Consider the following 24,897-nt stretch of genomic DNA (forward strand, 5'->3'; position numbering starts at 1 on the left):
TATATTGATTCTATTAAAGTATAGGGTAAATGTAATATTTAGAAACTTTTCTATGTATATATCGTCCTTTTTGGATGTTTTTGTGTTTATAGCAAATTTACCAAGTTCTATACTTTGAACGGATATGTAAGTCGGCAAGGGAAGCCTTAATGCCTGGTCCAGGATGACCTTCAGATTCGGGTGGTTCATATACAATTGCTCATTAATAAGCACACTAGAAAGAATTTTGTTCCATATACAATTATTTTGTTCCTGTCCCGCTTACTTTTGGTGTTGGCTCTGCTGTTATTTACATTTTGGGCAAATTTTTCTCACTGGTTATTTGATCTAGTCTGGTGGCTGTTCTAATTCTCTGATTGGCTAATTGCTCTAGCTCTTCGGACATTCTTGTGTTATGCATGGTTTAAGGTTTGTCGTAGCCCTGCTACAAACATGGGTGAAATTGAGATTACAGTTTTATACTGGGCTGTGAAGTCTCAAAAAAACTGAAGGGGGTCACAGTAAATGTCTTAATTTAAGTAATAATAAAATAAAAAAACTTCTGGTTTATTGAGGTTTTATTCTCAGATTTCATTTTTGGTACTCTCTGAAATTATAATTCCCATACTCTTTTTAAAATGGATTTAATGAAGGAGCTCTTGGTGTAGATTTATATACATAATCTTATTTATAGAAGGTTATGTGTGTTCAATGGTTTTTGTGCATGACCCAGAAATCTGGAATTTTGGAAGGAGTTTATGAGTGAGTGTTTAGTTGTTTAACCACCAGTCAGTCACTGCCCCCTTTATAGAATTTGGCTACTGTACATTGCAGGTTTGTTGGGAACATCCAATTAGCTCTTATTTGAACATCCTCATGGACAATTAATGAAATGGAGACTTCCTTGTGGACTTTTGTTTAATGAAAATATCTACATGGACACTTGTTTGATGAGAACATCCTATATATATATATATATATATATATATATATATATATATATATATATATATATATATATATATATATATATATATATATATATATATATATATATATATATATATATATATATATATATATATATATATATATATATATATATATATATATATATATATATATGTGTATTTTGTGGTCACAGCCTCATTGCACCCCCAGCTAATGGTTTTAAAATTAGTGGTGAGCACAACTTTTCCTTGTTTGTTATAGTTATACAGGAGCAGTGACCAGCTCCATGTTGTAGCCCCCACCCTTCCCAGGTATAGTCAGGTGATCCCACTGGTGTCTAATAAAAGGGCAGCCAAGTTTGGGAGTTTTACTTTGAAAGCAGCTAGTAAGTTGCAGGTAAAACTTAGTCCCTTTGTAAAATGTATAATGAAGCAATAGAATTCTTAATGAATCAGATGAAAATTAAGCGTAGGACTGGCCAGATATGGGATGACTTTGACGTAGTTGGCCAGCTTAAATATATTGCAATATATGGACAAACAATCCCTGTTTTGTTTAAAGGGTAAGGTATTTTTTCAGTAGCAGTATGCACAAAATGTCTCTGTCTTAAATATATTGATAATGGGTTGAGTGCAGAGAACTCTTGTATTGTCTATATGTATTTTGTGGTCACAGCCTCATTGCACCCCCAACTAATGGTTTTAAAATTAGTGGTGAACACAACTTTTCCTTGTTTGTTATAGTTATGCAGGAGCAGTGACCAGCTCCATGTTGTAGCTCCCACCCTTCCCAGCTATAGTCAGGTGATCTCACTGGTGTCTAATAAAAGGGCAGTCAAGTTTGGGAGTTTTACTTTGAAACCAGCTAGTACGTTGCAGGTAAAACTTAGTCACTTTGTAAAATGTATAATGAAGCAATAGAATTCTTAATGAATCTTAAGCGTAGGACTGGCCAGATATGGGATGACTTTGACGTAGTTGGCCAGCTTAAATATATTGCAATATATGGACAAACAATCCCTGTTTTGTTTAAAGGGTGAGGTATTTTTTTCAGTAACAGTAAGCACAAAATGTCTCTGTCTTAAATATATTGATAATGGGTTGAGTGCAGAGGACCTCTTGTATTATCAACATCCTCGTGGACTTTTGTTTAAAGGGAAGCCATCATTTACTCTTATTTAATAGTAACATCTACATGGACACTTGTTTGATAGGAACATCTACTTAGCTCCTGCTTGTTGGAAATATTTACATGGACTCATGTTTGATGGGATCATCCACATGGATGCTTGCTTGATGGGATCATTGTGGACTCTTTTTTGATTGGAACATCCTCGTAGACTCTTGTTTGACTGGCACATCCTGGCTTCTGTTTGATGAGATCATCCACCTCTTGTTTAATGGGAACATCCATGTGGACATGTACTTGTTTGCTACACAGACGGAACAATCCAAATCCAGAAGTAGTCATTTGTACCAGTATGACATTTTATCACAGTCTGATTGGAAATGATATCAAACCATGAACAAGTGCTTCTATTAAACAGCTTTGTTAAGATCAGTTGATTCAAATGTATTGGGGAAATTGTCATGTCTTGCAGGATGAGTGTGTGGCAGCTGTATAGAGTCAGGGACCCTGTGGCTTTAGCTGAATACATTATTGATACAATTGATTGCAAAAGTCATTAAGCCCAGCTCCATCTCGCGGAAGGTTGATGAATAAGAAATATGGATTTAGTTGATTCAGTAATTCAGGAACTTACCTCTTTTCGTAAGTGTGGAGCTTGGGGCACAGTTAGGATTTACCTTGATTTAGGTTTTAGGACATTTTGCACTGAAAGGTATAAAACAAAAGTTTTCTGAATTGTCTTGAAATCCACATTTGTTTTTTGAGATTGTAAAATATTGCACTAACCATACATTGCATGAGACATGAGGAGCTACAGCTTTTCCCACTACAAGGTGCATGAGCCAAAAACTGTTGCTGCTCTGAAGGCTCACCAAGTTGTGCCGTAAAAGGGGGGTGGATTAATGTCCTGAAGAGGGAAGATTGGGTGAGTAGGCAGGGATACAGAGCTGGCACTCGGCAGGCTGGGTAATGCCAACTCCAGCATTGGCTGCTATTTTACCAGTTAGGCCAGTGAAACATTGGCTAGTTGGCAACCATAGAAACAGGGTGGGTTAAGCAATTAAATAAAAGGACAAAGGAAATAAGTAAAATGTTCTACCCCCCATAACATTTGTTGCCTTGGGAATCTGTATTTCAGTGCCTATACAGTGCCTGTGTTTTTTTTTCTTTTCTTTGTAATATCCTGTTTCCCATGTGGGGGGTCGGCACACCAGAAAACCTGCCAAATATTTACACTGATTTATTGGCATATCCACTTTTTTTTGGGTTCTACTACTCTCTCCTCTATTTCATGTATTTCACTCATGTTCTTGAAATTCTCCAAATGTAATTACTTAGCATTCATTCTCCAGAAGTTCCAGTATATCATTGTACGTTATCTGCCTTTAATTCTCTTCCAATCTTTTGCCTAGAATTTCCTGCCTTGTTTTTTTTGCTGCTTCTCTTCCATAAATGTAAGAATCCGGGAGATGTCGCAGGAGAAACGAGATTGCTTTTATAGCCGATATTCCTTTCCTATTCCTGAATTTCATGAGTCCATTAAATGTGACCTCTATAGCTCCAAATTAAGAATTTATGCCGTCTTAAAATTTATGAAATATTTTCGACATGAAAGAGAGGCCGGTTCCCCTGGGAGGGGCGGATAATAAATCACAGAGCTGCGGATTTAATACTCGCCAGTCAGCAAGATCTGATTTTATTTTTTCTTTGCTCCACTCAAAAATGAAAAAAATGTAATCCTATAAAATAGCTTAACTGCCGTCAGCCCGCAGAGTCGAATTTTTAATTTCAGCTCTTTCTGCCTGGATTTATTTCCAATATTCCAGCTCAGCTTTTCAATTTCCTCTGTTATTAAAATTTAATTCAGTGCATTAGCATTTAAATTAAAAAAGGTTTTTATTTTGTAGGAATCATTGACGAGGAGGGAGAATGGCTGCTGACCCGTTCTTGCATGCCACCAATTTTCTGATGCTGTTTCTCGGCCAAATTGAAAGGCAGCTTGTTTTTTTTTTTTTTGTTTTTTTTAGGCCATTTTCATTACAAATTTTGAAAGATCTATAAAATGGGTGTGGGGGGATATTTTTGCATGAAAATGATTTCAAAATGAAATCTTCCCATGGGATTTCCTTGAGTCTCTTCATTCCCATGGAAGGTTAATTTCAACTGACACATCTTTCCAATTCTGCTGGGGCACAGGTGCTAATATTTGGGGGCGAAACCCGCTACTGATTGCTGCTGTGATTTCATTAGCAGATTATGTAAATGTTGCAATTTTATTATCTGAGCAATAACAATAGGGGGAGGGACTAGAGGACCCCCCCATTTTGTAATGGTTTGCTCCTCATTTATTAGTTTTACCAGCCAAATCTTTCCTTCAAGGTCAGTGAGTGCCCCAGTGCTAATGGCTAATAAATTAAATTGGTTCATTTTTTGGAAATGGCATTTTTTCTTGTGATTTTAACCCTTTTAGTGCCTGATTGCCTTTATGCAACACCATGTGTTGCCAGTAAAGCTGCAGCAAGGTGCAGAGCCGGTGGCATCAACTGAGCTGGCAGTAATTACTTAAATGTTGATGCTGTAGATTCTACTGCTGGTGCCACTAAAGGGGTTCAAAGCTTTGCCATGAGAGATACAAAACAAATTGACAAAAGCAAACCATCTACCCTTTAGTCTTTAGCACTTACGCCTGAGAGCTTTTACTTTAGAGACTGCCGTTCTTGTGCAGCGAGAGCTCTAGTTTGGAGACCTTACCAACATGATTACACTATTCTGTTGGATATTGATCTATGTGAAAAATCCTTCACAATGACTAGTTCAGATCAAAGTTTTTGACCATCTCCTCTCCCTTCACCATTGGGGTTCCAGGTTCTAGAGTTTTCGGGAAGGACCAGACCGTTTTAAAATGGAATAGGAATAAATGACATTGATGCTAAGACCATTTTATATCCTGAGAAGTTTTATAATTAATTTGGCTCTGTTACCCCATTGAGAATAGAACACGGTTGGGGCCACACTGGTGAGTTTATGTCATCAATAAAGCACTTTTCTTGCTTGAACCAAATTGACTGCAAATTTCAATAAAACAAAAAAACTAAATTGTACAAAACTTCTTCTGGTAGGACAATTTGTGTAGGTGAGAGTAGTGTGTTAGTTGAACAGGAGTGTTATCAGGCTTGATAAAGGACTGGAATAGTCCGAAACGTTGCCGTTGTTGCACGAATAAAAAAGTTTTTTTCACATATCGGAGTGCTGCTGCAATTGTTTATCCAGTTGAACAGGAGTGGGCCTGAACACAAACCCAGAATAACAATAACGCTGAGCCCCGCAATTCGTGTTGTTTTGCTTGCTGGGGGTCCTTTACCTCAACGATCTGCATTTTTGCTTGCAGGCTGGATATAGGCAAAGTACTAAGCTAATCATTCAAAACCCCTATGAAACTAATGGTAATGGCCAAATGGAAAGTTGCTTTGAATAGGCCCAACAATAAAATGATGAGGCTACACAAGGGTGCGGCCCAAATAGGAAATCTTACATCTAGTAAATCCCTTCTGAGCAATGGCCTGTGCTTCAAGGCCTTCTAAATTTGTTCTCATGAAGCTGGGGGCCCTGGTGAGCTTAATAACAGTCTATAAATCAGCCTACTTAAGCCTCTACCCAGTTTGTCTTTAGCCCAGGATGGCCTCCAAGAGGGTCACCAGAAGCTGATAGTGGGGTTCCAGCATCAATGTCGGCTCTTCACCACCTCACTTTGCTATATGTGATACTATATGTGAGTTTAAGTGGGGCAGGTTTGATGTAGGAGTGTATACAATGTGATTGGTACTCGCAGCACTGCAAATCACTTTGTAAACATAAAGGTTCTGGATAGTACCAAAGATTAGTGATTGGGAATGCAACTCAACTTGTATTGATCCACTCAGATTAGTGCTATGGTTGCCAAATCCTCGCTTAATGATGCCATCATTCCCTCCGGCTAAGGTTTAAGAACGTTTTCCAGAAACTGGTTTCTTCTTTTCCTCCTATTTTCAGAAATTTCCTGTAAGATTAATTTTGAAGCAATTCAGTGCAATTTCTTCTGGCCAGCTGTTTGGCGGAATCTGTAGCTATTTATTATTTTCTTCTTATTCAGCATCTTCTGCAGAAACTGAAAAAAATCGCGATCCTGCCAGATCTGGATGAGTGGAAATTTCCCTCAAGGTCTTGGAAATGTTCCAGCCCTTCAACTTGGCAGCTGGGGCAGCTCATACGCTTTCTAGGGGGTTTTCTGCCCCTGGGGGGGATTGTTCTTGTGAAACCCTCTCTAATCTGCTTCTCTTACATTTGCTAATGTTAAAGTTACCATGTAAAAAGGAAAGGGGTTTATCAGTGTGTAATATTTACTCATGTCGTAAGCCAACAGAGACCTGCATCGTATTGACTGTCAGGCCAATCCCATTTATTGTCAATTATGCCACAATATAGAAATGTGTCTTGTCTTTTCTTTCATTTTCTCTCAGGAGAAGCCGCAAGTGATAAATGTTTTGCTGCTAATATCTGCTTCTTGTTTACTTTTGGTACAGGTAAAGCGCAGAGGGAGAGAAGCCGTGCCAGAAGCACCAAGGTGCGCTAGTGCCGGACCTCAAATGTCCCAAATACTGCAGACAATGACCAGCCAAGATGTGACCGTGAAAAAGGAACTCCCGGAGGAAGAGATTCCGCCGGCGTCCTGGCAGGACAAGACCAAAGACTCCACTAAGAAGAAAATGAATGATCAAACTGACGAAGTGCCTGCCGAAATCTGTGTCGTGATTGGAGACAACAGGAAACAGCAAAGTGTTGGTGGGTACCTAAAGCTGGTGGCACATGAGCCAATCATACATTTCATACCTCCAAGCCAACCGATATCCAAGCACTAGGAATTTTGGTCAGTTTCAGGATTAGGCAGGGTAGAAAATGCCACTGCTGTTCTGATCATGTATTCACTCTCCACAAACAACTGAACCGAAGGAAGACAAAGCATGTGTGTCCCCCATTTAGCCCATGGACCAAGAGGGTACATGGTTGGCTTGTGTATGACTGCCTTTATGCAGGGAGTTGTAGATAGGTGGTAGTTACAAAGCCATGTTACAAAACCATGATCTGGCACAGTGCTCTCAAATTGGCCATGGAATGCAACAATACATTTTACCGTCAAACTATTTTTATGTGCAGTGTATTTTTAGTCTTTTTGTTTAGCTGTATTTTCAGAGTTTTGCTTTGAACTAATGGGGCTGATCAATCCATTCTTATTTTGAAATGTATTTTCTTATCAGTTGTTATAAGTTATAATATTCACATTCCACTCTCAAATGCAAAGTTAAATCAACTGAACTTATTTGTTTATAAAATTATTTTTATACCTAAAAATCGGCAAATTTGACTTTCCTTCACAGCCAGCATCCTAGAAACTGACACTGTTTACGTGAAATGTTGCTGTTTAAATAAAATCTATTTATGAGGGTTCCTATACCCTCAAGTCTTACACCAGAGTTGTGCTTGGTACAGAATAATACCTTTACTAGCAGAGGCTTATGGTATCTCTACCCAGGAATGTAGTACTGGTATTGTGGCATAATCCCCTTGACCATGTGTGATATTATTAGTCTTATTAGATATTAACCCCAAAACACCTTCCTATAAATGGTTTTAAATTATATTCATGTTGGTGAAGCAGCCACACTACAACTTACACTGAGCAGATATATATATATATATATATATATATATATATATATATATATATATATATATATATATATATATATATATATGTGTATGTGTATGTGTATGTGTGTGTGTGTGTGTGTGTCCCTTTCTGGATGTAAGCCCAAATCACTCCATACAAACATTCAAAGTCTAGTCATATCACCACATTGCCTTTACAGGTGAACAGTTGTGGGATAAATACATTTATGCTAGGGTCACATGATACACAAAGAATGGCCCTGAAATGCATAGGGCTTTGACCGAAAGAGTGAACTTTGTTTTCAATACAAAAGACATGCCAATAAGCAGCTTGACATGTAGCAGCAATATGAGCGCTAAAGTCCAAAACCCCCAGAGCACAAAGGTACTAAATTTCTTCATGCCAGGGCTAAGGGTTTACTAGATGCTTCTGTTGCACTGACCGTGAGCTTTGAATCATTGTATTCAGATAGTAATGTCTCTTGTTGGTCAGCATTAGGCTTGTGCGAATTTGACCTGTTTCGCCAAAAATTTGCCGCCAGCGAAATGTAGCTGACGCCCATTAAAGTCTATGGGCATCAAAATTACTTTGTCGCGCGTCAAAATTTTTTTGACGTGCGACGCCATACAAGTCTATGGGCTTAATTTTCGTGGCAAAATAAGGCAAAAAATCCACCCATCCCTAGTCAGCATCATAGAGCCCCAGGAAAGTGCCCAGCCCTAGTAGGGTTGCCACCTGGCCAGTATTTGACCGGCCTGGCCGGTCAAAAAGATGGGCGATCCCAATGTTATTAATAGGGAAAAAAGATAAATATATAGGAAGGCCGGTATTTTTTTCCAGAAAAAGTGGCAACCCTAGAGAGAGAGCATCAGGCAAATGTATCAGGACTTGAACCCAACTGCTTGTCTTTGGATAAATGTTATAGTGTCCTCTGGGACAGTGATGGATGGAAATGTGATAAGGACATGAGAGTGTAAGCTCACTGGTGCAGGGATGGATGGGGATGTGATAGGGACATCAGAGTGTAAGCTTCTCTGTGGCAGGGACTGATGGGAATGTGATCGGGACATTAGTGTAAGCTCACTGGGGCAGGGATTAATGCTGATGATTAATTGTCCCTGAAAAGCACTGTATTACACCTCCACTTGTTTCACATGTTCCTAAACTGCAAGCACATTAACATTTTATTTTTAGCTGTGTCTTACCTCTAGGGTTGCCACCTTTTCTGGAAAAAAATACCAGCCTTCCTATATATTTATCTTTTTTTTCCCTATTAATAACATTGGGATCAACCATAATTTTTACTGGCCAGGCTGGTAAAATACTGGCCAGGTGGCAACCCTACTTACCACCCACTCCAGGATCTAACTCTTGGCTTTCCTGGACCTGTTTCCCACAATAGCGTGCATTCATAAATGGTTCTTTTGATCTCATTCTCACTCTACTTTTTTGCCCCTTTCTAGGGGAAAACTCGCCTGAGAGGCACGAAGCCTCAATGAGCCGGGAAACCTCATGGAGTGGAAGTGTCCGACAGAGGAGCATTCCCCCACGGATCAGCACATCATCCCCAGGTGAACCAACAAGCAAATCCCTTCTTAATATTCTCCTTAATCCATATGTAATAACCCCCCCCCCCAGTTTTGGTTTGTATCAGTGTTCTAGTCCCACACACTGTGGATTTAAATACTCCCTCCCCTGATTAGTTGTAATAAAGAAGTTTTCTGCCTAAACCCCCCCCCCCTCGTTAAGCGCCTGGCTTATTGTATTGTCACCACATTGCTGGTTGACCTGTTAGCCAGGGACACTATTATTGCACTATGGTGCAGCCTATTCCCATTTTTTTAAGCTATTAACATGTTGTTTGTGCTCGTCTCACTTTAACAGATATAATGAGGGTTTAATAATGTTCCCGTTTCTTTCAGGGTCTTATGAATGTGGGATTTGTAGGAAGAAGTACAAATACTACAACTGTTTCCAGACGCACGTGCGGGCGCACATAGGTAATTTCTTGTTCTTCTTCACTAAATGCAACTGATTGAATTGCTGGAATCTGGGGTTAAAGACAAATAAATGCACTTGTGTATCCATGGGGGTGGCTAGATCTGTAGTGCCCCCAGCTGGCCATACACTATAGATCCGTTCATTTGGTGACCTCGGCAAACGAGCGGATCTTTCCCAATATGCCCACCAACGGCAGGGCTATATCCGAACGTTCGGCTCTAGGGCCGAATAATTGGATTACGAGGAGCAATGGGCTCCATCGGGTCGATCATCTGAAAAATATCGAAGCCCCCATACACGGGCAGATAAAATGCCGAATTGGTCTAAAGGACCAATATCAGCATCTTTAATCTGCCTGTGTATGGCCACCTTAGAACACATTATAATTGTCCTGCTGCTGCAGATTCAATTCCTTTTATCCAACACATTTTACTGCTGTCACTTCAGACCAGATGTACACTGGCCTGAGATTTTCAGCCTGTCTGCAGCTGAGAATCAGCTCCTGAGCTCCAATCCATACTCTTCTGATGCACCTGGAACCACTGCAGATGCACACGGAGTCGATTTTGCCATTAAAACATGCAAGTATGCATTAAGGCTCTGTAATTTCTGTGTGCCTACGCAGTGGTTGAATATAGAGGAATGGAATCTCTTATCCACCAAGTTCCCAATTAAAGGAGAATTCAACCCTAAAGTTAAAAAACCCTACCCTACATAGACCCCACTTCCTCCTCCCCAGCCTAAGTGTTAATCTAGGCAAATGCCGCTAACTTTTTACTTACCCCTCTGTGCAGATTCAGGCATCTGAGTTCATGGGCGCCATCTTCACCCGCTTCGGTAATCTTCGTAACGAGACTGGTGCTTCGGCAATCTTCATGAGTTTTGGCCTATGCGCAGTTGTGGCGAAGCTGAAAATTGCTCCAACTACACATGCGCCGCAACACTGGCCTCATTCTGAAGATTTCCGAACAGAAGAAGGTGGCGCCCGTGAACTCCGATTCCTGAATCTGCACTTAAGGGTAAGTAAAATATTAGGGGTATTTGCCCGGGGTAACACTAAGCCTGGGGGAGAAGGGAGGGGGTCTATGTAGGGTAGGGAGGGTAGGGTTTTTTTTTTTTAACTTTAGGGTTGAATTCTCCTTTAAGCAATTTTGATTTTTTGAAGCATGGTGATCAATGTTCCCTTTAAAAGGGGCCAGCACATTGTAGCACACACAAAAGAATCTTTTTGCACAAATGGCCAAGAAGGAATTATATTGTGCCAGGGCATATATATAATATTGTTTGTGTATAGATCTATATATCAGGTTAATTGCGTGGGTCCATGCAAGAGATGGATTATTCTGTGTTGTTTGGAAGGTTGTGGGTTGCTCTAATTAGAATGTCTAATTAAATTGCCTCTGACAAAGATAGATAAAAGTGTTGAAGAGAGAGAGAGGCTTATACAGTAATTGCCTGGAGAGATGCATCAGGATAACATATCTGCCAGGTTGGAGGGTTTTCTTCTTAGTCTCCAATATACACCATATTGCTCATATCCATATACTGTCTGCAGAAGCCCTTCCATATTCTATAGTATGGCTGATCAAGAAAATGACTATATCCATCGCAGATTGTTTTGCATGATTCTAGTTTTCACCCAGTGTCGCTTTTGATTAATATAGCCTACCCTTGTGCTGGGGCATATCAGACTGATTGGATCCTAACCCAGGCCTGTGCCCATCCTTTGGCCACATAAAGTCACCAATGTTATTGGTTGTTATGCAGCATCATGGCAGATATATAGGAAAGGGGAAGCTGCTGATGTTGCTGTGATCTTGACAGTATCCAATTCTAATGCCATGTGTGCGTTTCTTCCAGACAATGAATCGGCGTCAGGCGAGGGGGCATCGCAGGGAAGTAAGTATTGTTTTATTCCACTTGATTGGGAAATCCATATTTGATCAGTGTTGGACATTATGAGCACCGAGCTAATGGCCTCTTTTCATTTCTGCTTTTGTCTGCTGAACAATAGAAACTTGTTTTCTGCCTCTGGTTTATTCTCTTGCTTCAGTAAACAGTAGGGCTCATATAACAAGAGCAGGTACATGCACTAGGTACAAAGTTGCCCCCCCCCCTGTACAGTCATGCTGCTAATGCAGAACAGCGCCTGTTGCACCTTTGTTAGTGAATCTAAATATAAGGCAGAAATACAAGGGAAAGCTCAATGGGCCACAGTGGCTTTCCCCTAACCAATCAGCACCCTGTGTACTGGGCTCCTTGTGTTGCCTAGGTCAGTAGAATGCCATGATGAGGCCAGTTGGGCTTCTCCACCTCCCGCTTACACTTAGTTTGTCTCTGAGTTCTACTCCCTGATTTGTGTAGATCCAAAATGTCTTTCTCTTCTTGTTCTATTTCTCCCTTGTACAGCGTGTCTCGGGGGGGGGGGCAGAGTAGTACTACCCTTGGGGTGCAGCTTTTGCTTCTCACACTTTTAAGTCATAAATGAACTTGCTGCTCCTCTTACTTCCCCTGACTGTATGTTTATATACATTGACACTTTCTTATCTCCTCAGCCAACATTTGGTACTAACATTTGGGGCCACACAGCCCTTGTTAGAAAGTTATCTGCGGTACTAGCCTGAATAATGAATGTGTCCCTTAGGGTAAGGTCACACCTGGAGATTGTCATCCGGCGATTAATCGCCTCTTCTTTGGAGCGACTAATCTCTCAGAACGGCTTTTCCCTGTCTTCCGCCTGCTAGAATGAGAAATCGCCAGCGGCACGGCACTCGCGGCGCTTCGTTTTCCGAAGTCGCCTGAAGTTTCCTCGTGAGGCAACTTCGTGCGACTTCAGAAAAAGAAGCGCCGCGAGTGCCATGCCGCAGGCGTTTTCTCATTCTAGCAGGCAGAAGACAGGGGGACGCTCTTGGGGAGATTAGTCGCCCCAAAGTAGAGGTGATTTGTCAATGGGCGACTAAATCTCCCCAAATCTCCAGGCGTGACCTTACCCTGAATATGATGACTCAGTGGGGAGCATTCTCCCATTTTCTCTTTGGAGTCCCACAAGCACTGCTGAGCTTTACCAATTGTATTATGTGCAACAAAGACTATCAGTCCAGAGCGTGGACACATTCATGGATCAGGAGGATTTCTGGCCCCTCTATACACAAATAGTTGCTCCTGAATGCAGTATAATAATACAGTGTCGGGGGGGGGGGGGGGTTATTTGATACAACAGACTGCTCTTTCCCACATTATTTCTATGCATTTCCGTCCTAATAAAGGGTGTGTTGCACCGGGCAGTAATCCCACAAGCAGGTCCGGACTGAGAATTAAAATAGGCCCTGGCATTTCAGGTACACAGAGGCCCAAACAACCCACATAGAGGCCCAAACAGCCCCCACCAGCCCACTAAATACTGAGTTTCTATGGCACCTTATAGCAGCCCCTCTGGCATTTGCCAGAACCCACAGTTTGCCAGTCCGGGCCTGCCCACAAGTTACCTGCTGGTAGTAAATGGCAAGATAGGCTTAATATATCAAACAAGTAGCCATCATCATTTGGGTCTCTTGGTAGAGAGGATCAGAGGTGCCAGTCTGATATTCATCTGATACCAAGTTGCAGATCTTCAACAATTTGCCCTTTATCTAATCCTGAGCTCCCCATTTAACCCAGTGTAGGAATAGCCACTAAATATAGGGGGACCAATAAATGTGTGTTCTATAAAAGTTGCCAATGAAACTAAGGGTTTGACTGTTAGAAGAACATATCTGGGTTCTTCTACCTGTTACCTGGACCCTGTGTAGTCTAGCTGCTTATCATTGGTGCATTTTGTCAGGGGCAAGACAATGAATATTCCACTGTGCGTGGATGTGAGCAGTGCAATAAATAAGGTAAGTGTCTCCTCTCACTGTGGAGCTGGGAAGATTCCAGCTAAATGGCATTGCTCTTCCAAATGGCAAATTTCTTAGGATACAAAAAAAATCTGACGAATGGTTAATGTTAATACGACCCAAGTCCCAATGATGTATCCATTTCCAAAAAGTGCTGGTCCCCTCCTAATAAAACCAGTGCTCAAACTAAGGCTCTGCATGTGGCCCCGTCTCATTCCATTGGTGGGTAGGATCCTGTTAGGATATCTCAGCAAGAGGAGGATCATTATGCTGGATCATTATGCTCTTTGGATACAGGGCCAGTGCTTCAGTTCATGTCTTTACATCTACTTGTTTTTGGGTGGGTGTAACATAAAAGTTTTGTTATGGGGCATAAGGAACATGACTCTTCACTCTCGTTACTTGAACAAGAGAATTGATAGGAGGCAGCAGTTTATCACATTGAACCTATTCCAGCAAATTAAACCAAATGGCCCAGAGTAACACTCTTAGGGCTGACGGCCCACTAGGGAGGGTGTTATGGTGCTGCTTTGCCAGTTGAAACATGGCGATAGAGGAAACTCCCTATGGACTATGAGTATATACTCGAGTATAAGTTTTTCAGCACCCAAAATGTGCTGAAAAAGTGTACCTCGGCTTATACTCAAGTCAGCATGTCCAAAGTGTGAAACATCAAAGATCGTGCGCTCACGATTGCTGGTACCTAAATAAAAGATAACAAAATATAGTGTAGCGTGCTTCTTTCCAGGGGTTAATGAAACATCGGATCTACTCACAAAATAGATTCTTGAATGTCGGCTTATCACAGCAGTTGGTATCGTAATGGTTCAGGGGAGAACCTGGTTTCTTAAATGTCTGGAATGTCTGGAAAAGAAGCTCTAATAGTGTAATATTGTTGAAGCTCGTGAATTGTCCTCCTGGAAGTGCCGCTTCTCTGTGTCGACAGGCCCAGGGACAGGGCGTCTCCACTTCAGCGTGTTTCGTCAGGGTTTCACAGACACGTGACCGGATCCTCTCACCTCCGTGCTGCTCCCGTTAAGCGAAAGAGAAATCCCCCCACCTCGATTTTGGTGTTCCTTATAGCGCATTGAGCTCTGGCAATATTTTGTGAGTAGATCCGATGTTTCATTAACCCCTGGAAAGAAGCAAGCTACATTATATTATGTTTTCTTTTATTTAGGTACCGGCAATTAACTTTTTCATCGTGAGTGCACCGATCTTTCATAACTTTGTTTCACTTATATCGCAAGTATATAGTATAGGCTTATACTCGAGTTAATACAGTTTCCCAGTTTTCCTAGGTAAAATTAGTTACCTCGGCTTATACTCGGGTCGGCACCAATTAATTAGATATATATATATATATATCTCTTTCCTGGCTTCCTGTGGGTTGTAACTCCAGAACATTATGGGTGATATAAGGAGGTCTCATTTACATTGCCTTGCTGTTCCAAAGACATGCCCAGCCCATACCCTCTCCCATGCCAACTCACCTTTTCACCTTTCAGCCATTATCAGTGCTTTTGTCCTGCTGTATATTCCCCTGTTTGTGTATATATGACTGTGTCTGTTAGTGCCCTGGGTTGGCAGTACCATTTGATTGCAGAAGTGGAATTAAGAGGTACTGTGATCATGTTTATATGGGTGCAGTAAGAGTGAGGATTTGCATGGATCATATAGGCAAGCAAACTGTCGCTGTTGGCACAGTGTTGGCTGCACTGTGAGATGCCACCATGTCCTTTTTGTATTAGATACGCCCCAGATTCAAGATGGCATATTTGTTCTGAGCACAATTGGTATATGGGGGGTATTAATGGAAGGCCTGAAATCACTCAACAGTTCACTCCCCAAACCCACTTCTGTGCTGTAGTACCAGCTGAGCCAATAGAAACTGTCTGCATGAGGCAGAGGCTAGAAGGCGCAAAGTTTAAGTGCCCCAGTGTGGCAGTCTGTAATAGTCTCTGTGGGTAAGGCAAGTGGCAATTGGATATGCCAGTATGTGTAAGTTCCCAGCATTGGCACTTGCTAGTTGTTGCATTGCTATCTAGCTGACTTCATAGAGCCGCTCATCTGCCATCTCTGTGTCACGGAGGGCTCCCCTTGATGCCGGCTCCATGGATGAGCCCAATTAGCCAAGGCTCGTGCTTCTCCTCAGTGTGCTGTATGTGAAGGCCGCTCATTCATCTCAATGTGCTAGCATATACATATTTTCATTCTTGCAGACAATTTTCGCTACACGTGTGACATCTGTGGCAAAAAGTACAAATATTACAGCTGCTTCCAAGAGCACAGGGACTTGCATGCAGTGGATGGTAAGTATCTTGCTCTCCTTTCTCTCGCCATAGGACTGGGCACATAGGGCCTCAGTTTATGTGCAGGGGGTCCCGTGTCAGTGATGATATGTATATGTTGCTAGGGAGGGGACATCTGCTCAGTGGAGCTTCATTCCCAACATTGATGTTGTTTATGCTGCTTCCTAGTTCCATGTTGTGTCATATGGAGGGAGCCCCAAATTTTTTTGATGGTGATTTTATTGGCAAGCCTGGCAGAGCTTGCCCCTGTGCTGGTAGGGTCCAAGCCTGGTGCTGTTTCATAGGTGTGTATATGGGCATCACACTGCATAGGTGTGTATATGGGCATCACACTGTTGTATTGTGAGTAGGGCTGAGGCCTGTATGAGCTGATTGCTGCAGATTGGATGATCTATGTGTGTGCGAGGGGGCATCTTACCGCTGTTGTTTGGTTTCTATAGGATTTTGTACTGAGTGGGGCATGTTTAGAGGAGCAGCCCAATTAACACAATTGGATAGCAACTCATTGTAAGTATATTTCAGTCCACTGATTGTGACCCTTGCTTTCTATGGCTGTAAATCATTCATAGCTGCCATTTATGAACCATTGCTTAGCCCGTGATGCCCCTCTGCCATCCTCTAGCCACCCTCCAATTGATTTTAGTGAAGAACAAGTGGTGCTAAATGGCCTCTACAGCAGGAGGCACCTACTCTCCAGACAGGTACAGCATAGAGGGGGGTGTAAAAGAAAGCACTGCTTTGTAGGGGGCCCGGATCTCCTGTTCCCTCCTGGCACTGCTTCTAGAGTATAAATTAGATGCTGTTACATCTTCACATGCATTGGCATTATTGGATATCACTGTATGATAAAATATATTCCATTTTCAGATACTAAATAATTATATATGTGGCTGTGTGTACAGCTTTCTGCCTCACACACATATATATAAAGGGCACTCTTGTATATAACGGGTAACGGGGACTAACAGGCTCCACTAGATTATTGGCTTTGTTCTTTTTAGGTTGCCCTGCAACACTGGAGTGTTTAGAACCTATTGCATTTGTGTCTGCACTGCTTTCCTCACGCACACCTGCTTATACCCACACACCTGGCTGCACCCACACACCTGCGTGTACCCGCACACCTCCACACACCTGCGTGTACCCACACACCTGGCTGCACCCGCACACCTCCACACACCTGCGTGAACCCGCACACCTGGTTGCCCTTTAACATGCTGCTATAATGTCACTGCAGCACTAGGTGTGTGTCCTTCTAAATGTGAGCACTAGGTGGTGTCAGTGTATGGAGGATAGAAAACAATCCTAGTGAGCCAGTTACAAGTATACATGTATTTCTGTTCAACACATTAAGATTTTAGACATTTTGTATGATAAAGTAAGAAATGACAAATAGTAACCTTTAGTGCCCAGGATCGGTTTGCTTTACTTGGCCCTATGAAGGGAAATAGTTCATCTGTGGCTGCTGTGTTTGTATCTGTTAAGGAAGGGGTGTCTGGCACCTGGCCAGGTAGGAAGAATGTGTTTTTGTGACTTACTCATGCACATGGTGTGTTCAGTGTGGCCTTCCCAGGACATGGAGTAAATGGATTTAGGCTGGTGTCACCCCCAAGATCTTTGTATCCACAGAGAACTGTGCAGTTATCACTTGGATCCCTGATCAGCTTGGCACTGAGACAGTATCACTGGGGTTCTTGTGCAGTCTCATCGGCTCATGCCCGGAGCTTCATCCATATATCCATGACCTCTTTAGTGATCCTAGTTCCTAATGTAGGTGTTAGAGCGTAACCATGGCCTACTGATATTCATTGCCTGATAGGGAGAGCACTACTGCTTGTTGTGGGAGCATTAGACTTCATGGAAGTAATGGGTGCACTGGCATTGCCCTGGCTAAGTTATCCTGTGGTGTGTGTGTAGACAGATCTTGCAGGTGGGAATAGGGGACAGTGTGGCACGTGTATTCAGTGGTTGTATAGGATCAGTGTCAGTGTAATACCAATAACCTGTCATATGGGCAGGATCTCCTTCATATTCAATCTTCAACCTGTGGCCCGAACTGGGGGTGCCACACTTGGGAACCACCCCACACACAGCACAGACCTCTGTACATGCAGTTTGTGTGGGGTTCAGGAAAGACTTGTAGATAGTGCAGGAAGTTTCATCACTTTTTTATTGGGGTTTGGGGAGGGTTGGTATGAGAATCTGCAATTTTTATTTTGTTCTTTTTTTATTATTCTGTCTTTCTCAGACACCTATATCCATATGATGGTAACGTCAGGGGACATTAAAGAAGAGGACTCTGAGCCATTTCTCAAACTGGGTCCAAGTATGATTGACACAGGGACTTCTGGCCCTACAGAGTCTCTTGTCTTTATCTCAGCTGCATGTTCCCCCTTTCCCACTGTCCTTTGCTCCCCCAAACATACATCCCCTGGGTCATGCAAAGCCTCTCTTGCCTGGCCCGTGGAATGTGCCATCCCTGGAGAAATTCATTGGCCGCAGAGTAATGATGGGGAATATGGCAGCTTTCTGGGTGCAGGTGACACACACCAAGGACATTACTCCTTGTACATAATTGCACATAAACCATATTTGTCTCAGTCATAAATACCTTTGTCTACAACACTCACCGGCTGCTTTCTGATTGGCTCATTCTGGGAGTGCAGGAATTGCTTTTAGGGGATTTGATTGGGGAAGAATCTGGGTTTGTGTGTGACAATGACCTGTCTGTACATAGAAGTCCAATACTACTACAAATTTATACCCTGACGTAGAGTGTACCCCCCCCCCCACTGTACATTTCTGTGCTCCCAGCAATAGGGAGGGTTTTTCCCATTCTCCTGCAGCCCAGATACAGGAATAGGATAGAGGGTCTATCCTGTATCCAGTATCCTTGCCATGTATCAGTCTCAGCCCACGGGATAGGGAGCCCTGGTTCTGGCCTACACTCGTTCTTGTCAGTCACTAGGAACCACCTGTCCTATTGCTGAATTGCACAGCATGTTCCATGCTAAACAGAACCCCAGCACACCAGCAAAATTACCCCCCCCCCCATGCTGTCATCATGATGCATAGGGTCAGTTGTCTGCAGTTCTCAGGGGATTGCTTTTATACAGAGTGCACTTAAAAGCTCCAAGCTCCCTTTATCTCTATACAAATGCAACATTCCTTCTCTGCATATTTGTATTTATACATATGGGAGGTGCAATATTGTTTCCCTTCAGTCCATTAGTCCAGTCCATTTGTGCCTCCCAGTGGCATAGTTTGTGCTAAAGAAAATAAGTGGGTGCTAGGACCAGTTTCACAGTTTGCTTTTCATACGTCAGATTTTCAGTATGTCCTTAGAAATTTGCCATTAAAATTGATTCATTGTTATGAGTAGACCAGCACTGGGGAGAGATCTGTGGGGTTTGCAGGTGGTGACTTTGCTTCTGTAAAACTATGGCTCTCATCATCCTCTGAGAACACTTAGGCTGGGAGTGACTCCCACTGCAGCTGGGGGGATTGCAGTTTCTCCATTGCTTTCTCTGGCTGGTAGGCACAGTAGGGAGCTGGGGCCCGTGTGATGAAATATTTCTGTGCACCAGAGCCCAGTGCTCAAGCTTTTGGGAGATGGGTGACTCCAACCCTTATCTGATACTCAACTTACTCTTGGGTGCTCATCTCCTCTCCTCTTCCTCCTACAGAGACGGGCAACTATATGTGTGAGTATTGCGGCAAGCAGTACAAGTACTACACTCCCTACCAGGAACACGTGGCACTCCATGCACCCATCAGTGAGTAGCATCATTAATCCTTGCTAATTCCTGTGTCAGCCTGCAATACCCCCTCAGTGTGACGACCGTCATTATATACCGTTCTGTTCAGAATAATAGAAGCGCAACATGAACAAACCTGATCAATCATTGTGTTTGGTCAAAATTCTATTTCTACATGGCAAATAATTTTTTTTAAAAAGATTTTATTTTCAGCTTGTTACATACATAATAAACAACAACAAACAGTTCAAATATATAGCGGCCTGTCATATCCAATGAACTCGAAACAAGCAGACGGCACTTCTGGAAAGGGTTTTATTGGGGTTACTGCTGTAGAACCTCTGTCATATCCATACATAATTATCACATGAGAATTGTCGGCCTGAGTTAAGTCAGCAAGGGATAAGTCAAGCGTTTTTTAACCTTTTTATTTAACGGGGTAACAGGGAAGGGGTAGTAGAGAGAGGGAAGCATACCACAGGAATCACGTTCTATATAGGTTGTAGTTCCCAAACCTGTCTGGGCATCCTCTACTCAAATAGGTTAGTTTGTATAGGGGAAGAGCTTAATTTACTAATGATTTCCAACTTTTTAGGGAGTAGGCTCTAGGCAGCTTCCAAACGAAGATAATTGCCTTCCTTGCATAGAGCAACCTTATTAAAACACGTTGGTATTTGTCAGGTGTAGTATTTTCAACCTAGCCCAAAAGGCATGACATGGCAAATCATTTACTAGTAAGTGTAGTAGAGTAACAGAAAACCAACAGAAAACCATGTCATGCTGCTGAATCTGTGTCATTGAATCATTCATTGTTCCAAATAATAGAAGCGTGGAGTTTAATTAGTGTATTAGGGTTAGGGTTAACCTGAAAGCCGTGGAAGAAATTGGAAAAAGTCCATTGGAATGGAGCGTAGAATAGCCAAAATGGCACAGACTAAGCCAATGATCAGCTCCATGAAGGTGAAAGAAGGAGTAAAGTTACCTGTAATACTGTTACAATTAGAAGACACCTATGTACACCTATGTAAAGCCAATCTATGGGCAAGAAGCCCCCGCAAAGTCCCATTGTACAAAAAAAGACATGGGCTGAAGAGCTTACAATTTGCCAAAGAACATATTGACTGGCCTAAAGAGAAATGGCACAGCATTTTTTGGACTGATGGAAGCAAGACTGTTCTTTTTGAGTGTAGGGGCCGTGGACAGTAACTATAGAGGAAGCAGACCCTGCGGTTGCAGGGGGGACCAGGAGTGTAGGGGGCCCAGTGAGACCCTAATTAATTAGCAATTTTAATATATCTTGGTAAAATAGGCCAACTTATAAATATTTTGGGGCCCTAAATTGAATTTGCTATGGGGCCCAGTAACAACTAGTTACGCCACTGGACACCCCCAAACACTGAATACAAGCCACAGTACAGAGTGAAGCCGGTGGCACAAGCATCATGATATAGGCCTATTTATCCCATACCAGGGATCATGGATCAGTTTCAATCCGCATACTTGCCTTATGCTGAAGAGGCAATGCCCTTGAAAATGGGGGATTCATCAAGACAATGAGCCCAAACACAGCAGTAAATGAGCAACATCTTGGTTCCACACCAACAAGATTGACGTTATGGCCCAATCCAAGAGAAAACTTGTGTGTGTGGGGGGGTAGGGTTACCACCTTTTCTGGAAAAAAATACCTACCTTCCTATATATTTATCTTTTTTCCCTATTAATAACATTGGGATCAACCTTCATTTTTACTGGCCAGGCTGGTAAAATACCGGCCTGGTGGCAACCCTAGTGGGGGGGAGGGGGACATGGGTTGTGAGGCAAAAGCAAGAAATGCAGAGGAATAGTGGAACAGGTTGTTGGAAGTTGGTGGAGTCCATACAACACAGATGTACAGCACAGAAACACTGTTTATACAACTCAATATTAGTTCTCTCATTCAAAGCAACAGCTTGAAACATCTTTCACTTGATACAATGAGTTGGGGAAGAAGAATCAAGAGAATGCTGCCTAATATTCCCTTTTCTGCAATTTCTCTAAAGGAATAACACACATTTCATAAATTTTTCATGTTTTGATGGAATAGAATGTGCAGTGTTCCCAGTGCATTTGCCTGGATGGAAATAAAACCTATTTCAAAGATTTTCAGCTTTATTCACACTTTTATTCTGAACACAACTGTATCATATTGGCATAGCCCTGGTGAGAATGGGCCCTATGTGTTGGCAAGCAGCAGCAGTGCTGTATTTTATCAGACATGAAACCTCTCGAATTGTCAGAAAAAACAGTTGCTTCCAGGGTTTTGTCTCTTTTCATGCATGTAAATAGGATTTACTGGCAATAAATGCACCCCCAGTCTGGCTCTCCCAAGGAATTTAATCACACACTATGTGAGCTCACGTTAGGAAGATCACATAAGGCGGGGGTTTCAAGGGTGGCCCCTGTACTTAGAGGCTCATGTTAGGGAGGCACTTTAGGGAGAAGTTTTTGAGGTGTAGTTAGAGGAGTGGGCATATGATTTGTTACTGATGATATGTTTATAGGCTGTGCACAGTCAGTCAGTATTGGGGTACAGTTGAGTCAGGAATGAATGTGAGTAACCAACAAGTAATATAAGTGATGTGTCTGGAGCTTGTGTGATCACTGCCTGTGTTTGTGGTTATTTAGAGCGAGCATTCAGCCCTGATGTGGAATCCAGGGAATCAAAGACGGCCAATAACTATGATGAAACAAACAGCACCTCGCAGCACTCGAGTGGTAAGGCAGCTCCAACGTGTGACTAGAATATATAACCGCTGCACGATGAGTGGCTTAGAAGCCATGATGTGGAGCCCCTCATGTTCCAGTGTTACAGAACCAGCAATGTGTGTATCTCAGCAGGTTCCAACAGGACACACCCTGGCATGGCCGACATGGTGGCTGGAGGGAATGTGACCAGTTGGCAGAAAGGTAGGTTTCCCTTCTAGCCCTCACCCTATGCACAGTACCATGTACCAACAGCTTTATCCCACATAATGAATGTTAGTGCCACCCACGTTTTATTATCAGTGCTCTATGCCATGCACTTGCACCATTCCTATACACTGTGCCCACTCCCACTCCTACTTCTACACACACACACCATTCCTACACACTGTACCCACTCCAACCCACACATAAACACCGACAAATGTTGGGTGTGCAGTTAAATGTTCATCATGTAATTTTGTATTGGAATAAATAATTCCTGGACCAGCTCTCCCTTTGTGATGTGGTGTTTTTATAACCGGTATATATGTTACAGAAATATATATATATATATATAGATTGTGGGATGCCGGCACAACACGTGTAAAGTTATAAGGTGCCTGGGTGCAAATCAGTAAGGTTTGATGGAAACTCGCACACACAGGATTTATGAAAAAAAGTATTTTATATATATAAAATAAACTTTCTATTCATTCCTTTTTTCTTTTCTCTAGAATCCTCCAACCCAGTGATTGTCGGCCCCTTCCCATTGGTGCAAGGTACATTTCTCATTGACTTATATGTGCAAATAAAATGGGATTTAGCTCACAAGCACCATGGGCCTTCCTTGCCTGTCAAATGGATTCTGCATTGTTGGGAGAGTTACTTTACTAGGCAGATCTAGTATAGATAAATCTAAAAACAACTGGATTTGCAAAGTAAACAATGAAGACGTTTCACTACTCATCCGAGCAGCTTCTTCAGTTCAACTGACTGGTGTGGGAAGTTCTCGGCATATAAACTCTTCCACTAATCCAATCACAATGGCCCATTGTAACTCTTCAAAGAGGTGACATCTGAAGAAATTCACAGAGGTGTTGATTCTGTGTAGTTACTGTGATAGGATTATCCAATGTGTCATGCAACTCCTAGAAAGAGGTATTACTTGTGAGAGTTGCATGAATGGATGTGTGAACTCTATAGGGCAAAACTCAGCTGCCTTTCTATACCTAAAAGATAAGGGACACTCCTTTGAAGATAGCAAGGTCCAAATCTTGGATAAAGAAGAGCGCTGGTTTGAACAAGGCGTGAAAGAGGCGATTCATGTCAAGGTGGAGAAACCATCCCTGAACAGAGGTGGGGGGCCTTCGACACAACTTGTCTGATACATACAATGCTGTTCTAACATCTGTACCCCGGCGGTTTGAGAACACTTCACACATCCATTCATGCAACTCTCACATGTAACACCTGTATAGATATACCTATACTAGATATACCATGACCTGGATGAATGAAAATCTTCATAGTCATATTGTACTAGGCAGACAGACCCTGGGGGGGGGGAGTAAGAGACTGCAAGTGAGGCTTTCCTGCTGGCTATTGTGTATTGGCAGGCTGCAACTGTCTCTCCAATGTGCATCTAGTACTCTCTGCATTTCACTTTAGTCAGAAGGACTCCCTCTGTAACTCAAGTATCTATTATGCATGCACAGTTGCAAAAATAGAGTCTCTTGCCACACCCTGTGCAACGGAAGCCTTCATAAATATCTGCTGCCCGACTTGCATGGTTCCTTTAGGGCTATTCCACACGGGGAGATAGCCTTGCGTTTGCGGTCGCGGCGACAAAGCGCCGCAAACGCAAGGCTATCTCCCCGTGTGGAATAGCCCTAAAGGAACCATGCAAGTCGGGCAGCAGATATTTATGAAGGCTTCCGTTGCACAGGGTGTGGCAAGAGACTCTATTTTTGCAACTGTGCAGGCGACAGTTTTGTATGGGCGCCTATGTAAAAACGCCTGTGCTAACCACACGAGGCGATGCGCTTTTCAACAGTCGCCTGAAAATGCCTCGCCAGGCTTTTTCAGGCGACTGTTGAAAAGCGCATCGCCTCGTGTGGTTAGCACAGGCGTTTTTACATAGGCGCCCATACAAAACTGTCGCCTGCGCCGGTCGCGGCGACTGGCGCGGCGCTTTGTCGCCGCAAACGCAGGGCTATCTCCCCGTGTGGACTAGCCCTTAAGGACTCAAACGTGCTGCACAACCTGTGCTGGTTGCTATTCATGTGCCAGTTGCTATTTGCATGCTGGTTACTATCCATATGCCAGTTACAATTTATGTGCTGGTTACTATTCATGTGCAGTTACTATTCATTTGCCAGTTAAAATGTATGTGCTGGTTAATATTTATGTGCTGGTTAATATTTGCGTGCTGGTTAATATTTGCGTGCTAGTTAATATTTGCATGC

The 24,897-nt window shown here is 42.5% G+C and overlaps 1 protein-coding gene across 3 annotated transcripts in view; it reads left to right on the forward strand.

Annotated features, from left to right (window-relative positions):
* The window catches only part of znf618.S (zinc finger protein 618 S homeolog), a 46,537-nt gene that overhangs the window by 16,118 nt on the left and 5,522 nt on the right, over window positions 1-24,897 (forward strand). Inside the window, exons 2-11 of one of the 3 annotated variants that reach the window (XM_018232479.2) lie at window positions 6,618-6,876; window positions 9,226-9,333; window positions 9,685-9,762; window positions 11,624-11,662; window positions 15,861-15,950; window positions 18,199-18,276; window positions 19,637-19,726; window positions 22,373-22,462; window positions 22,583-22,654; window positions 23,167-23,211. In XM_018232479.2, coding sequence (XP_018087968.1) covers window positions 6,681-6,876; window positions 9,226-9,333; window positions 9,685-9,762; window positions 11,624-11,662; window positions 15,861-15,950; window positions 18,199-18,276; window positions 19,637-19,726; window positions 22,373-22,462; window positions 22,583-22,654; window positions 23,167-23,211 — 886 coding nt within the window. In that variant the 5' untranslated portion in view covers window positions 6,618-6,680. The remainder of the gene's footprint in view (window positions 1-6,617; window positions 6,877-9,225; window positions 9,334-9,684; window positions 9,763-11,623; window positions 11,663-15,860; window positions 15,951-18,198; window positions 18,277-19,636; window positions 19,727-22,372; window positions 22,463-22,582; window positions 22,655-23,166; window positions 23,212-24,897) is intronic. The other 2 variants (XM_018232477.2, XM_018232478.2) reach the window with 2 other exon arrangements.

Source organism: Xenopus laevis, chromosome 8S (assembly GCF_017654675.1).
Source record: "Xenopus laevis strain J_2021 chromosome 8S, Xenopus_laevis_v10.1, whole genome shotgun sequence".
Taxonomy (NCBI): Eukaryota; Metazoa; Chordata; class Amphibia; order Anura; family Pipidae; genus Xenopus; species Xenopus laevis.